Source organism: Biomphalaria glabrata, chromosome 5 (genome assembly GCF_947242115.1).
Source record: "Biomphalaria glabrata chromosome 5, xgBioGlab47.1, whole genome shotgun sequence".
Lineage (NCBI taxonomy): Eukaryota > Metazoa > Mollusca > Gastropoda > Planorbidae > Biomphalaria > Biomphalaria glabrata.
In genome coordinates, this window is record NC_074715.1 from 25,334,059 (window position 1) to 25,351,295 (window position 17,237).

The 17,237-nt window shown below is 30.5% G+C and overlaps 3 protein-coding genes across 10 annotated transcripts in view; 1 reads left to right on the forward strand and 2 right to left on the reverse strand.

The window, feature by feature from the left end:
* The window catches only part of LOC106065860 (serine/threonine-protein kinase Sgk2-like), an 82,700-nt gene extending 80,740 nt beyond the window's left edge, over window positions 1–1,960 (reverse strand). The window contains exons 1-2 of one of the 2 annotated variants that reach the window (XM_013224804.2): window positions 1,820–1,960; window positions 821–920 (exon numbers count right to left, since the gene is read on the reverse strand). In XM_013224804.2, coding sequence (XP_013080258.1) covers window positions 821–913 — 93 coding nt within the window. In that variant the 5' untranslated portion in view covers window positions 914–920; window positions 1,820–1,960. Of the gene's footprint in view, window positions 1–820; window positions 921–1,654; window positions 1,674–1,819 lie in introns of those variants that run through there. The other variant, XM_013224811.2, reaches the window with a different exon arrangement.
* Window positions 1,961–2,063: 103 nt separating this feature from the next.
* LOC106065945 (intraflagellar transport protein 52 homolog) lies at window positions 2,064–15,075 on the forward strand. 2 transcript variants are annotated; one of them, XM_013224892.2, is made up of 14 exons: window positions 2,064–2,207; window positions 5,239–5,363; window positions 5,790–5,877; window positions 6,056–6,185; window positions 6,332–6,407; window positions 7,593–7,658; window positions 7,860–7,986; window positions 8,102–8,188; window positions 8,362–8,430; window positions 8,546–8,700; window positions 10,317–10,404; window positions 11,192–11,300; window positions 11,574–11,719; window positions 13,510–15,075. In XM_013224892.2, the coding sequence occupies exons 1-14, from the start codon at window positions 2,190–2,192 to the stop codon at window positions 13,537–13,539; spliced, it is 1,314 nt and encodes a 437-aa protein (XP_013080346.1). In that variant the 5' UTR covers window positions 2,064–2,189; the 3' UTR covers window positions 13,540–15,075. The 2 variants fall into 2 exon arrangements, with proteins under 2 accessions (XP_013080346.1, XP_013080339.1); XM_013224885.2 differs by lacking the exon at window positions 2,064–2,207 and adding an exon at window positions 2,268–2,306.
* The window catches only part of LOC106065960 (voltage-dependent calcium channel subunit alpha-2/delta-3-like), a 49,558-nt gene continuing 47,028 nt past the window's right edge, over window positions 14,708–17,237 (reverse strand). For all 6 annotated transcript variants that reach the window (XM_056028717.1, XM_056028722.1, XM_056028721.1 and 3 more), the window contains exon 23: window positions 14,708–17,010. In XM_056028717.1, the coding sequence (XP_055884692.1) occupies window positions 16,791–17,010 (220 nt within the window). In that variant the 3' untranslated portion in view covers window positions 14,708–16,790. The remainder of the gene's footprint in view (window positions 17,011–17,237) is intronic.

Here is a 17,237-nt window from a genome sequence, read left to right on the forward strand (position 1 = left end):
GTGGTTGGGACTACTAGTGAGATTTGTTTCAGCTATTAACTTCCTGATTCTCTAACTTTAAATAGTTGTTTGATTAGAAGGAAGCTGAGTATTCAATGAGTCAGCAACTCAAAAACCTTGGCTGATTAAGCAAAAAACTCTTGATAACAACCTTAGCAGAGAGTGGAGTGAGGATCAAAACTATGGTAACAAATCAGATAATTATACAAAAGGCCCCACTCCTGCTAAAATCTTTACAGCACATTGGGTGTCAGATGAAATGTCATGGTGACCAAGTTGAGAGGTCAAGATTAACATCTCTGATAGGACCAAACATGCAGGTGAAAATAACTTAGAGCTCTTGACTAATGTGTGTTCAATATGTGCATATGACTTCCCAGATTTATGCCTGACACTTCCATTACTTTGTTGTCATTGACCAATAAAAGGGAAATTTTATGCATTGTCTCCCTTCCCCAATTATTTTTACCAAGTAATAAAAACAATAACAAAAAAGTTAGATGTTGTTGACATGCATATATAAAACTTAATCTCCCTCTTCTTTTTTCTCATTTTTTTTTTTTGTCTGAGGTTTCAAATCAGTAATACTAAATCTGAGATGAACCATGCAGTGGTCTCCAGATCAGGTAGTTCTACATATATAGTTATCGGAGGGCTAGGAGCCTATTGATAAAGTATGCAGCTTTGAAGGACATGGTTGGCATTCTCTGGTTTGCATGTACAACAATGTTTATAATTGATCTAAACATATGACAAGCTAAAAGTGCCATATTCTCTGAGTGCTTGTTCTATTACACTTAAAATGAGTTGATTAACCTACCACATATTTCTTATCTTCTTCCCTTGTTACAAATTCTGAAATAGTAGCTTGTGTTTTCCCAAACTCTTCTGGAGCTGAGTTAACTTTACTCATCCTAAAACTAGTTCGAAACAAAAATTAAAAGGTTAACATTTACACACAAACAAAATGCAAAAGTTATTTTGAGCATTTATTAACTGATATTAGTGATATATTTATAAAATTATGTTTTTTACATCAAAAAGTGTTTATTGTACAATTAGGTAACCTTTTTCCTGTTTTTGTAGCCTTTACATGAATACAAGAAAATTCACATAAATTAGGTCTAATATGATTAAAATTAAAGGTTAATTATGGGCTAGTTTTAAAAAAATGCTGCTATATGCAAAGAAAGATTTTCTGTTTGTTTCTGACTACAACAATAAAAGTTAAAGTTAATGAAGGTTTAGTTGCTATGGCTTTTGTTATTGAATCTACATTTAAGTAGAATACAATTGTCAAAATTAACAATTCACATCACAGAATGCAATTAAAAAATTAATGACTATAATATTTAAGGCATTATGATTATGACAACTCAATAATATTTATCCATTTCTAGCGAATAAATTACGTTTATTTTTAAATTGAATTTTATAGACTGTTGAGGTACAATCAACAATGCAAATGGTAGCTATTAGAATTCGTTTATTGTTTACAATAATAAATCATTAAATGTTACAGTTGTAATAAATTTTCGCATTAAAAATGAAGATATCATTATATATATATTGACATTGAATCGGGTCTTAGATTTGACCATCCAAAATGGTTTCTTCTTTCAATGGTTTAAAGAGACATGTGGACTAGACCTACCCGGATCAGTATTGAAAACTGGCCTATCTTGAATCTTGTGTTAAACTTAGATCTGCCTGATTTATCTGCACGCGAGCTATATCACTTTCTCTTTGGGTGCATAGAACTAAATTAGTCTAAAAAGATTTATTTAATGAATTTAAATTTATGCCTAAATCTACTTACTAAAATTGTGTAAAGATGAAATTGTTTAATTTGAATTCCTTGTAAATAAATAGTTTTGTAAACTTTATTTCTGAATCTATTCAGGCATGCAAACTTCAAACGGGTAACGCCCCCACACACAACACGCTTACACACTTTTTGTTTAGAAGTGGATGACCTCTGACTTTTGACCCTAACCCAAGAATGTTATTTTTTTTCCTGTTGTATTAATTTAGAAGCAACCTTGATTTAAAATAATATAAATAATAATTTATTTAAACAAGAGATTAATAGAAATTAACTTATAATACATATAATAATTTTAAAAATTTTCCTCGTTCCTTTTTTTTGCTCGTAACATCCGTTACAAATAGTTTCTAACCAAGCCACCATGGCGCCGACAACAGAGGTAAACAATGTTTTGTATCAACATATTCTTATATTGGTTTCTTCGTCTATTGATTGGGGGATAATAATTTATATTATGCTGTTCGCTTCTGATCTAGAAGTAACTAGATACTAGTGACACTCTAGTTTCTGTATAATTATAATAAATCTAGATCTTGTAAAGTATTACTTAGTTATTACTATTATTAATAAGTATTAATAATTATTATTAGTGATTTAGTCAGGTCAGATCTATCTAGTCTTGTGTCACACTAGTGTGTAACTTACTAACTACTAACTCAACAGACTCAACTGTAATTAGCGTAATACATTTTTAACATTACAGTAAATTGAGTGATGATGAGTGTATTGAAATTGAATCATATTGATTATTGAATGATATTGAATGTGATTATAAATTATTTAATTTATTAGACTGAACTTCTGAGGCTACTATTTATATAACTAGGCTAAGACTTGTGATGCGCATTGACAAGACTTCCACAGCATATGGCATGCACATAAATGCCGAAAAAAACAACAAATTATGACCAATAGCCAACAGGGCTTTAAAAGAGGCATCAGTATTGCAGGTGAAAAGCTGACTAGTGTTAACAGCTTCAAATACCTCGGAGCTATTGCCTCAGATGAGGGAGCAAAACCTGAACTCCTGGCCCAAATAACACAGTCCACAGCCCTTTAAAAACTGAAAATAATTTGGAAAGACAAGGGCTTGGCCCTCGGCACCAAAATCAGACTGATGCGCTCCCTTGTCATGGCCACATTTTTATATACTTGCGAGTCTTGGACACTGACTGCAGAGCTAGAGAGGAGGATCCTAGCAATGGAATTGAGATGCTACAGAAGGATCCTAGGCATCACTTTCAAAGACCACATCACAAACCAAGAGTTTAGAGACAAGTTACTGCAGCGAATCGGACCCCATGATGACCTGCTAACTATTGTAAAGAAACGCAAGCTTAAAATATATGGCCATATTACAAGATCCACGATGCTCGCAAAGACCTTCCTTCTGGGAACAGTACCAGGAAAAAGAAGAAAAGGCAGACAGAGAAAGCGATGGGAGGACAATATAAAAGAATGGACGGGCCTACCATTGATAGAGGTTTTAAACAAGGCAAAAGACAGGGAGGAAAGGAGAAAGACGGTCGGCAAATCTTGCTTGGTGCCCCAACGTTCCCACAGACTAAGGGATAGGTAAAGGTAAAAGGTAAAAGACTTATGACTAAGTCACTAAGTTAAGTAGGGTTAAGAATACACATGCAGTTTAACATTTACCACTGTGAGACCAAAAATGTAAACATGTCTACATGGTCAATCCTTAACCTGTTGAAGTAGGGAGGTGAAATACAAAATTTAGCTTTAAAAAAAAAACAATTTTTCGTTAGTACATCATTAAAATACATTATTAGAACTTTCCAATGGTGTATAATTAGTATAAATTATGACTGTATGTGCAACAGTTAGAAAGTTATGTTGTTATTTTTTTGTGGTGTTTTGTCCTAGCATTTAGCACAATGGTGAATGGAACAAGTGAGAGGATAGTTTGTCACTAGCTAAGTTGGGCTGGGCTGGGCAAGACACAACTCCAGGTCAAAAGTTCGAGTTCGAAGTTGAGTTTTGTAGATGATAGAAATTTAATAGTAGATCTAGTATTAGTAGTAAATTTCTATCTCACAAAGCTGATTTGATTAGTATTTATGTACCTTACTTGTTTAGATTGTAAATATTGAAGGAAATTAAAAAATTATCAGGTCCTTAGATACAAGAAATGTCAGAGTGGTTTGGACAAAATGGTGGTATTGTGATGGCAGAAAATAAACTATTTTAAAATTGTGATCAAAATAGTCTGAAACTATTTGTTGAAAAATGTATAAAGTATTGTTTAATATTATGCTTGGTATAATAATTGTATTCAATCTAATTTGTAATTAAAAATATTTAAATGGGCTTTTTAAAATGTATTTTGTTAATACATTAATAAATGAGGCATCACCAGCTTGGGCAGAATATAGAGTGCTTTCTTTCATGGGTCTAAAAACAGAATGATGAGCACACCAGTTACACTTCATTAAGCATGATGAAAATATCCCATCCATGGGGAGAATCAACAAAAAATTGTTATGCCTGAAGATTTATTATGAAGAATATTGATAATTGATAACTTTAATAAATGGTTTATACATGAATTTAAAATATCTTTTTATGACTGTTCTTTTTTAAATTTACTGTAGTCATTCTCAGCATCCAGATAATAAGCTGCATTAACTCTTTGACTCCAGAATTATTTTTCACACTCGGACGGAATTAATGTTTTTTGCCTTTTCGAAGTGAAAAAAATGCTTTGATTAAACTTTTTTATTTTTTATTAGAAAATTATATATTTAGTATAGAATTAAAAAAGGATTGCATGCCTTTTAACATAGGACAAAGCAATTTTGTAAAAAAAAAATTATTTTTATATTAATGTTTGAAATTTAAAAATACAACATTTCAGACTGTGAAAAAGCCTTCAGGATCTAGATCTAGACCTGATCTTCGAAAATTTCATGATCCATATTGAAAATAAATATTTTTTTAATCATATTTATTGAAAAAACACATTATTATTTATGATATTTATTCATATTTGCACATAACTTTATATAAAAACCATTTAAAAACAAATAAAGAAAGATTAGAGCCTTTTTAAGACCACACTCTTTCAAAAAATCTTTCACTGTAAAAACACATTGAAAGAAGGAAATTCCAGATGTTTAGCAAAGGGAAACCATTCAAGATAATGTTTAAATAAAAAAAAAAACATAAATGGGAGAAAAAAAAATGAAAACATAAATTTAAAAACATTGATGTTGCCAGCGTTGATCTGAGCTTTATAGCTTGGTAAAATCAATGATGGAATGGTCATTACGAAGTCAAAGAGTTAACATATATCATAGAGAAACTGAGAAACATAATAATGGAAATATGTATGCATAAAGATAACACAAAATTATGCTGTGGTAAAATGAATCTGTGGTATATGATTTCAGGTAGGAGATGAAAAAAGTTCCAAAAATACAATTATCTTCAGTTCTTCCAAAAAAGAACTCTTCAATGTCAACAATGGACTCAAGACATTAAATAGAAAGTTGAGGTCCTCATGGCGACTAGTCTTGTAAGCAAATTTGTGTTTTTGTATTTCATTTGTTTGTTGTTGTTGTGCTTTTTACAATATTATTTTGAATTCATAATTTTTTAACTAAACTTTTAATAATTTTCAAACATATTTCATCTCTATAAATAGTTAGGCTGCATTTAGGTGTATGTGTACATTTGATATTCTGTTATGTATTCATGTTGTATTTTTGTGTATTTCTTGGTGTACATTTGTTTGATAACTTGGCCTATAAAAAATCTTTAGACAAAGATAAATATTTAAGGACTTGGAAGAACCATTTCACTTTGAGTCATTCTGTGCAATGCATATCTATCATACAACTATTACCAGTATTGATCTTATTTTTTTATGAAATTTGCATATCAAATAATCATTTTACTTAGATCATTGGGAAAATGACATTAGTTTTGTTTATCTAATCAGAAATAAAGATGATATTTCACCTGACAAGCTAAACCAGGCCAGACTTTTCGTTATCCCTGGACCAAGGGAAAAATTCACTGCAGCTGAGGTAAATATTTGTATCACTATCATGTTACATTTAACTTTTTAAATTAGACATTATTTTATATTAATATTACTACTTTATAAAAAAAAACTTTTATTTTTTAGTTGTAAAATGTTCATGTTAATTTAGTGTTGTTTTTTTTCAATGCAACAATATTTTAATAAGACAAATGTTTTCTTAGTTTTCTGCACTAAAAGCTTATGTAGAATCTGGTGGCAGTGTGTTAGTCTTGCTTGGGGAAGGTGGAGAAGCAAGATTTGAAACCAATATCAATTTTTTTTTAGAAGAGTTTGGTATCATGATAAATAATGGTAGGTTATAATACAATCTTTAAAGAAATTAATATATGCACAACTTATAGTTTTTTTTAATATTTATTAATAAATTCTTTGTTGATTTACATCTTCTTTCTAATGTATTTTTCATAATGCTAACATTGTCACTATTTATGTCATAGATTCTGTTGTGAGAACATCCTATTACAAATATTTTCATCCAAAAGAAGCTCTGGTCACAAATGGAGTATTAAACAGGTAATTGACTACCTTCAAGGTTGTGACTGCTTTTTGAATAAAATGTTAAGAGGATTTATTTTATTTTGTTTTGCTTGTGAAATTTTGTGTCCTTGTGTTAGTGTTTTACAAAACTTTCTATGTGAAATGCAGTTTCTTCATCTTTGTTCTTTCTTGACTGAGAGAGTTTCCTTCCTGATATCTAATCTTAACTTCATCAGCCAAAAAAAAATGTTTGTGCTCTTCCAGAAAATAATTATAGCTTTTATCTAGCGCTACTTTCATGCTAATAGCATGCTCAGAGCGCTATAGTCCAATCTCATTTGTGGACAAGTGGGGGGTATTTTGGAGAAGGTTTTCCGTGCTGCCTTTAGGCTCTCAGTAAACACAATTCAGCCCAAGTCAGGTGCCAAACCTCGAGTCCCTTCATAGGTAGCCAAGCCAAGTTCAAGCGTACTTAGCCTCTCGACCACACTTCCTATGCTCAGTTCATTGTTTTTGTTTTGTTTTACACACACACACACAAAAATCTTCTAAATTTATGTGTTTATTCTGAAACTTTGATCTCAGACAGAAAACATTCTACACTACTTTCAAGAAGAACATTAAGACCTACCTTTTTAAAACTTAAGATTAGTTTGTCATTTTAGCTCTCGTATTTATGTTTGTATTGTAATCACAGCGCCTTGAGCCTACATTTTGTTTGTTAACAGTGCTTTAAATTTTTAAATTATAAATAAAATTATTATTATTATTATTCCTTCTGTATTGGAGATAATGACTTCAACCGAACAACTATTTTCTTTCTGTATGCACTTCTCTTTTAGAAAGTCTACTTGCTAAATGTACTTTGGGTAGAAACTGATCATTGTCATTTAGCTTCTTCTCTTGACATGGATGTACTTAAATCACATAATATAGAAGACAGTTTAGATTTGTTTATTTTGAATCACTCATTTGATTCAGAACACAACAAAAACATGTATAGTAGGTCTTGTTGAAAACTAATATGAAAAGCTTTTCATTTTAGTCAAATATAAAATATCCCCACTTTTTGGAAAATCATTTTAATTGGCCTTAGCATTATTTGTAAGTGGACTCTTTCTTATTCAGTAATCATCAAATCTTTTTTTCTAAAGGTTTGGTTTCCCCATATTCATTAAATTTTTATAAATTATTTATAAATATAATTCTAAACAATTTCAGGGCAATTAGTCAAGCAGCTGGCAAGGTGAGCTTTGGTTCTGGAGATGAAGATGGTAACAATGCTCAGTAAGTAACATAAGACAACATTTTATTAGACAACATCTTATAAGACAACATTTGGTAAAGAAAGAATAACATTTCAAGAAAGTTTTTTTAACATCTTCAATTAAAACCTAGAGTCTGACACTCTAAACATAATAATATGCCATCTCTAAAGTACAGAAATCTGTCTTGAATTAATTCTCTTCTTTTATTGTTGTCAAACAGGGCACTGTCATTTCTCTATCCTTATGGAGCGACTTTAAATGTTGCTAAACCTTCAGTTGCTGTCCTGTCCACGGGAACAGTTTGTTTCCCACTAAACAGACCAGTTTGTGCTCTTTATTCTTCAAGGGTAAATATTTTAACATGCATTCATTTATACTTTTTTTATATTTTTATACTTTTTGATATTTATATATGTTAATACATAGCTAATGTAGTTCAACCGAGCTATTTCTACTTCCTAGCAAGGTAAAGGTAAACTAGCTGTGCTTGGATCCATCCATATGTTCAGTGATCAGTACTTGGAGAAAGAAGAAAACAGCAAAATCTTGGTATGTACACTTTTAACATTTTAATCAAATTTGTATTATGTAAAACATATCTTGTTGAAAAACAATATAAAAATCTTTTTAACTTAAATATGTAATAATAAATATTTATATTAATACTTCTGTCCACTAGGATGTTCTGATACATTTATATTAATACCTCTTTCTACTTCTAGGATGTTCTAATACAGTTTCTCACAACGGATGACATCAAACTAAATGCAATAGATGCTGAGGACCCCGAGGTATCAAATTTTGGTCTCTTTAAATTCTTGAGAACTCCATTTGTTGCTAATGGTTATTTTGTTTTTGTTTTTGTTTTTTTTCATTTTAAATTTTGCTGTATGATTTGGTTTTCAGATCTATGATTACTGCCAGTTACCTGACATTGCCAGGTTGTCTGAGCAGTTGAAAACTTGCTTGCAAGAAAGTGATGACATTCCAAGAGATATCACCACACTTTTTGACAACTCTATGTTTAAACTTGATACATCCCTGGTGCCAAAAGCTATCAAGTAAGTCTATTTTGATTGTGGGCACTCCTAACATGTAGTATTTAAAGGGAAACTCTAATGTTTTGACAATTTTTGATATAATATGTTTTGATTTACAGATAATTAATATATTATTCTTTTCTTTTTATTTAATAACTTAGTAATTGATTTTTTTGTGTGTGTTTTTTTTTTTTGTTTTTGAAGTAATTTTTTGAATTTCCAAAATGGTTAGATTTTCACAGGGTTTCTATGTTCTACCAGAAAAGTTGGTTACACACCATAGTAGACTATGATTGGCCTACATATGTATGTATATCTGGCCAGGTTATTGAAGTCAGTAGGACACACAACCTATTTTTTTGGGAGGGGGGGGTGGGGCAGAGATCAATTTAAAATTAAGAGTCTAGAACTAGAAAGTTATCTAGGTCTATCAATTTAAAGTCAAGAGTCTAGAACTAGAAAGTTATCTAGGTCTATCAATTAAAAATCAAGAGTCTAGAACTAGAAAATTATCTAGGTCTATCAATTTAAAATCAAAGTGTGTGAGACTATCATAGTCTATGGACTAAACCTAGCAGTCACTGTAAGAATGAAGCAGTTACAACTTATGTAAGAATGAAGCAATTGTAACCTTTGTGACCTATTTTGAAAATACTGCACCAATCCTATTGGTTAGATCTAGAGAGGAGTGACGTAAACAATGTGAAATCTCATATTATCCTACTGTTGTTAATTTTTTTGGATGTGAAGAATTTACAGTTTAATTTATTAAAATTATAAATGTTTCTAAGCATCTAAATAAAAAATGGTATGATATTTACTATTACAACTTTTTACACAGAATTTAAATTTGTCATTAACTCACATTTGAAAAACCATCCAAGTTTCCTTTTAAGTAGAATGTCATGTTTTTGTTTCTACAAGTTAGGACACAACATCACTTACCCCTGTCCTTTAGTCAGTTGGACCATTGGGGTACCAAACATGATCTGTCAACTGTCTTTCTCTATTCCTCTCAGTCTTATGCCTTGACTTGAATCTCTTTCAACGACAGGCCCGTCCATTCTTTGATGTTGTCTTTTCACTTTCTGTCTGCCTCTTCTTCTTTTACCTGGTACTGTTCCCTTTTAGAAGGTCTTTGCAAGCCCTTAGGATCTATGATATGGCCATGCGTTTTTTTAATAGTGGTCAGAAGGTCATTATGGGGCCCATTTGCCATTGTGATCCTGTTTCGAATTTCCTCATTTTGAGGTGATACCTAGCAACCTTTTATAACATCTCAATTCTGTAGTTAGCATCTAAGACTTGGCAAGCATGTCACCATGACCAAGGAGCCCTTCAGCCTGACTTTAATACCAAGGGCTGTGCCTTTGTCTTTCCAGATTTTCTTGAGCTTTGCAAGTGCTGATGTGGACTTTTGCAATTCTAGCCAGGACACATCGCATGACTTTTTAAAACTGTGTAAAAAAAAAAGATCCATCTGCACAAAGTGTACTACTCAATTTTTTAACAAGAAAAAATTTTGAATGTATTTTATTCAAACAATACTTGCTTTTAAATTTAATTTTGTTTAACATTCAGAAAATTAAAATTTTGAAAGTTTTTTTTTAAAAAAAGCTTTTTTTTTTCTTATAAAGGTCATATGAAGAGCTAAAGGTTAAACATGAACCATTAACTCTTATTACACCACAGTTTGAAACACCGCTACCACCTCTGACACCAGCTGTATGTTAAATCTTTTTTTATTATTTCATTAAACTACACATTTTTTTTAGGTCTATATTTTGTATCATTAATGTTTAGATTCTGATTCCAAAAATGACATTTCATTTTTTTTTTTTTCATCAGAAAATGGATATTTTCTAAGAAATGATTTAAAATTGATTCTTGCAGAGTAATCAAAAAATAAATATCTTTACTAAAGTGAAACTGACTGTTGAAGACAATCTTAGTCAAAGGAGAGCACTAACAAAAAAATTAAATCTACATATACATGCTTGTTTGTAAGAAGTGATGCAATCACTTTGTTCTTAGCTCAAATTTAGGAATTGCTATAATGACTTTAAATTGATTTAATTTGTATGATACTATTATCAAATACAATATATAATTCTCTCTTTGAAGGAAGAATATCAGTTATCTATAAGATACAATATAAACAGAGTACTTTTAATGATGACATAGACATTAATTGATGGGGCAAAAGCTGAATTGAAAATTCTTTCAATCATCTTAAGTAAAAGTTATATTATTAGTCCTGATTTTCTAATCTAAGAAATAGAATACTTATGTCTAGTCACTACATGTAACCTAATGCTGGTTTAACTAAAAAAAAAAAAAAACTTTTTTTTTTCACTGTCAATGCAAAGCTATTCAAGTAAATCTAAATGCTTTGCATAATTATCTCTACACTTTATTGACCTTATTGAATATTTTTCACATTGTCAATATTTTGTATTCTGAATTGCTTTGATACTAAATATTTTATCAGTCTGTTTCCTTTTTGTTGAAGGTTTTCCCACCTTCCTTTAGAGAACTGCCAGCTCCAGCACTGGAACTCTTTGATTTGGATGAGCAGTTTTCTTCAGAAAAAGTCAGAATAGCTCAGATTACAAATAAATGTAAGGAACATCTTCTCAATTATATAGTACTAATGAATTGTTTCTTCACTACAAATTGCACAATGATAGGTTGAATGTAAAGCAGCTAGAAAATTTTATGTATCCTAGTATCTTGGAAAATACTTCCGCAATTACATTTTAAAACATTGTTTACCTTTTACATTTTCATCATCATATTTTGTTTCATACATCATTCTCTGTTTTGTTTCGCTGTCAGATTAAAGAGTTTATTTTTTGTCCTGTCTTATTGTTTGTTGCTCATTTGTGTTGCAGGCAGTGATGATGATCTTGAGTATTATGTCAGAGAGTGTGGTGATATTCTTGGTGTCACACACAATCTACCACAAGAAAGTCGTACAGCCAAACACATTCTAGAACACATTTTCACACAGATTGTGGAATTTAAAAAGCTAAACCAGGTCAATAGATAAGTTGTTGTTTTTTTAGTATTTTTTTATTACTGTAGCTACTGCTTAAAAATTTGGTTAATATTTATAGCTAGTGTAATTTTTAGATTATAAATAGGTCATCCAATAAAAAAAAGTGTATTAAAAGTATTAATCTAATGCAGGGGTGGGCAAATTACTGCCTTGGGCCGCACTGTATTTTACGGCAGCCCTCTGACCCCTACAAAAATGTGCCCACAGATTAGACTTAGTGAAATGCAAATATTTAAAAAAAACAAAAGTGTTAAATATATAAATATAAATTATTGAAACTTCTTATCACTTATGATAAAGGTGCTAAATGTCATTCTAAAAAGTTTAGAGTAAATGATTATTGTTATTGGTAATATGTCAAAACATTCAATCAAAGACAAACTCAGGCCAGTATGTATTTAATGCTTTTAAAAATGTGTTGAAAGTGCTGGCTTTGAAAAAGATGGCTAGTGTAACAACCGATGACTGAAAGTTTTTGTACTAAATAAAAGAATACTATTCCAACCATAAACTCGAAATGGAGTTAACGGGAATGCTTGCGCCAAGCTGCATTGAATATCAAACCTATTGTTGACCCAGCCATCTCAGTGATCAAACGTATCATAGCTAGGCGTCTTAACCACAAGCAGTCCGGAAAAGTACTCGAAGATTTGGAAACAAAACATTTTGATGTTCAGTACCACAGTAGTATCTGCTGGCTTAGCATGGGCAAGGCATTGAGAAAAATATGGGATCTCAAGGAATTATGTTCTTTGAAGAACAAACTTTGTTACTAATATTTCTAATGAAGAGTGAAAGTTAGACTTTTCATCGGAAGTATTGCATTGGGTTGCTTGCACATGAAATGTATGTGCATGTGAAATCTTTTAAAACAAAGCTGTCCTATTTCTCTAGGTACCGGGTAAGCGAGTAAAAACAGGTTTTGTCATTTTCCTTTGCTGAAAGTTGAAACTATTTCTAGTGAAATGGTTGGATTTCTTGACTGTGGAATTTGAAAGCGAATTTTAAGTCGTCAAAAACTTGGAAGCAGTTTTCAATACCCTTAGCTTACCACTTAATGCAGAAGCTGATTCAGCTCCAGAGGACAAACCTCCAAGCAAATAATGAACTGTATAATTTGACATCCGTCACAAAGACAACAACTAGTAAGCTAGTTCCACAGTTTGTAATCAGTTAAATACTTTACATTAGGTACAACTACATAACTGAAATTTTGTGATGTAAAAAGGCAATTAAAAATTCAAACAAATATTCATAAAATAAGTTTCAGAAACTGCTAACTCTTGTAATACCTCAACCGAGAGTGTAAAAAAAATGAAATATAAATCTGTAATTGAGTATATACATGTTAACTAAAAGACATTATACACAGTTATCTACCGTATTTTTCTATTTTTCTAAGTTGTAAGTGCATATATATATATATAGAGAGAGAGAGAGAGATATATGTGCGGCCCCCCATTCCTAAATTTTTTTGTTTATGTGGCCCTCAATAGAAAAAGCTTGCTCACCCCTGATCTAATGAATACATCTCTATTTGCCTAATGTCAAATAGCTATTTAAATATGTTCTGTTCCACAACCACTGTTTGGGAAGGAGCTATATATGGTTTCACTTTCTTCCATATTTAAGCCTTTGATTATTTAAGAAAAAAAAAATTTCATTGCTCATCAAAACAAGTTGGATTATAATTTAGTCTGGTTAAGAGTCTATGTTAAACAATATCAGAGATCCTTGCAAATTTAAAGAGTTTTTCTTGATTATTTCAGGAGTCTCCTTATGAAGCTAGCATGTCATGAGTTGATACATTCACCCACTTTGTTGAGCCTCACAGTGTACACTGGAACTGTAGACATGTTGTTTTTATGATCTGACTTTTATTTATAGATTTGTTCTAGTTTCATGTGGACATAATATGCTGCAAGCTGTTTATATTTTGTTCCATCTCTCATTGTACATAAATACTTGATGCAGATATTTATTTTGTTTAAAAATAGCAGTTTAAGACATTTTTGCACCATAAGCCACAAATATGTTTACCTCCTAACTGATTGTATGGCCATTTAAAAAATTGACTTGAGGTGGAATTCAGATAGCATAATAAGTGATACCAATCCTTGTGAGCAACTTTACTATTCTGACTAGATCAGTTTTGACAGGTATGGAAAACCACAAATTTCTCGACCTATACGGTGACATACATGCACTATGCAAAATGGCAGGGTTTCTGTCCAGGGCTTTTGCATGAAAGGATTTTAAAACTCTCAATTCCTCACTCAAATGGAGTTTAATGATGATGATGACTTGATCAGAATGTCTAGGGCTCCATGACAACTAGTAAACAATAATTTCACTTTTGATCTGCTAATTACAAAGAATGGTTGTAATGTTTTGGTAAAATTTATTTAGACCATCATTTGGTTCAGAAATATTTTTTCTTAATGAAGATTGATTGATGTAGATAACATATTTATGTTTGGTATAAATATAACAGATTTCACCTGACTTGACATTACCTGCTATCTCTAAATGACATAAAACATCCCTTTAAACAAATTATTAAACCTTTTTGTTTTATTTTCCAAAGGCTCAGTTCTCCCCCTTTTAAAGTTTCAATGAAAATTAGGGATGGTAAAGGATTTGTTCCTCAAAATAAAAACAAAATCAACATCCAGCACAAACTTAGCTGTTAGATATTTCTTTTTAACCACTCATCAGATTACTGGCAAGATATAAGTCTTTGAACCAATAAATAGAAACAATAGAAATAGTAAGTTGTAATAGGAACAAGTTGGCTGCTCAGTTTAGTCTTTATATTTTCTGTTCCACCATTTGAGACAAGTCATAAAGTGTTATTTTACTTATCAACACAAAACAAAAGGAATTTTTGTTTATTACATGTCATTATCATAGACTGACAGCAACTATGCACATTTCTTTTGTAAATAATTTACTTTTTTAAAAAAAAAAACTTTTTTTTTGGTGTTTAAAAATGTTATTAATTTTTTAAAATAAATATTTAGCCTGTTGCCAGATTATCCACACACAAAATATATTTTAAAATAAAAAAATTTAGTCAAAATTATTTTTTTTGTCTGTGTACGTCTGTAAATTGTTACTCCAAATGTATAGAATTATTTTAATAAATAAAACAAGTATTTATAGAGAAGGAAACATCATTTGCCTTGGTCTAAATACAAATGTTAGTCTTGTATTTGCTATTTTGTTTATTTTATACTTGTGAAAATTCTTTAGTAACATGCCAATAATTCTGTAGAAATAAAGAGACTGAGTAAACACTGATACTGTATCTTAATAAAAAGATCAAAAACAAATTTATTTTTTTAGATTTTTGTTTATTACAAAACTAAATGCAGAGACATTTAGATAAAGTGACTAGAGAGTCTAAATAAATATAACTAGCTAGATTTAGTCAAAGTAGAAATAACTGTTTTCAGAATCCAGGAAAAAAGTTGTACTAAATCTGACAATTTGATATGGTTCAACAAAATCCAATTTGATTCAAAAAAAATATCACAATACAGCAAAATAAAAATGACACTCCCTTCTAATGAAGGCCTGAACAACCTGCATCAACAAATATTGCACAATGACTGAATGGAAAAGTACAACTAAAAAAAGGGTCTTACAAGAAATGACTTTATGGCTTAACAATTCATTCTCTTCTTAAGTCATTATTGAAAAGTTAACTGAGATTTTTTTTTTTTTTTTTAAAAAAGGATATTAAAAGTATTGCACAAAAAATATTTATTAAAACATAATGAATACATTCTAGACATGGCTAATGTAATGTCATTCAAAGAAAATTCTTGTAGCAACTTTCAAAATGGTGTATAAGACCAGTAGACACATTTTTTTTTTACAGAAAATGATATGGACATAAGTTTACTAAAAAAGATGCTTAAAAATTAATCTGAATTGTTAGTCTTTTATATTGGGAAAAAAGCTATTTAAAAATTCAAAATAGCCTTATATTTTTTTTTTGGAATGACTTGTATAATGAGGAATATTTAACATGAGAGAAAACTACATACAACTGTTGTATTAAAAAAATAAAACATACAACAGTAAAAAACAAAACAACTTCAAACCAATGTGGTAAATCAATATATAATATAGAGCTACTTTTGGTTGTTTTTAATAATATCACAATTCTATTTTTGTTCATCTGTAAAGTGGTCAAGCAAGGTTAATCAAGAGTTCAGTTTCAAAAGTATTTTCTGGGGGAGGAAGATCAAACTTTAGCTCATATTTTACAGGAGTTTTTTTTTTTATCGAGATTGAATCATTTACTATATAATCATGGAATTGCAAAGTATAAATATTATGCTTCTTGGAGTCAAAAAATTTCATGCTAAAAATGTCTTTGTACTTTAGGTACATTTTCAATGTTTTAATTAAAAAAAAAAAAAAGTGAAAACTAATGAAACTATTCTCACTGCCACAAAAAGATGCTACCTTTACATCCAACTAAACTTAGGAGATCATAAAATGTTATAAATAGGTTAACAAAAGAATACATGAAGTGTAAATTCTTTATTCCAACTCAAAGACATTGAAGCTAGTATTACTACATCAAGTCTGGAGGAAATGAAAACAACAAATGTTGCAGCCATTTTATTTTGTAAACATTTATAAACAATCAGAGCTTTATACAAACATTACAAGGATTGATACAGTCACTCAGTCCCAAGAATATCAATCTAGTCAAAATGTAAGACTTGTAGTGTTCCTATTTCGTTGTATTGACAATCACACGGATTCTTTTCATGTTCTATTTACCAAGTAACATTATTCAGATTTTGTGACAACCTATTTCAGTTCAACTGTTTTCAATGTAAAAGAACTCAAACCAGCTTTGCTTACCAAATCTGCAGAATTTATAGCTTGAATTCATTATCCTACAAAAAGTGAAGTAACTAATTACCTTGTTTTGAAAATAGATTGTAACTGGTCTTAATGTACTGGTCAAATATAGTTTTCTAGCTTTTCAAGATATAACTGAATTTTCAGAGCCAAAAGTAACCCATCAAAATCTTAGAGCCAATGTTCTGTGTAACAAAAAGTAAATTAAGACTGGGAGTATACTGAGGGTGTTCAAGACAACAAGTGTGGCTCTGTTAAACTGACATTTGAGAGGGACTTCATTCAGCGCTGGACATTTACCTTCTTCCTTCATGGTTCTGGCAGACGTGTCTTCATGAGCACAAGTTCCATTGATGATACGATAAGCTCCGCTGTTGACAACACTAAAAAACATACAAATAGCATCCATCAATATAAGAGTAAACACTAAAAAACAGATACAAACATCATCCATCAATAAACAGTAAAGACTAAAAAACAGATACAAACATCATCCATCAATAAACAGTAAACACTAAAAAACAGATACAAACATCATCCATCAATAAACAGTAAACACTAAAAAACAGATACAAACATCATCCATCACTATAAGAGTAATCTGAACTCA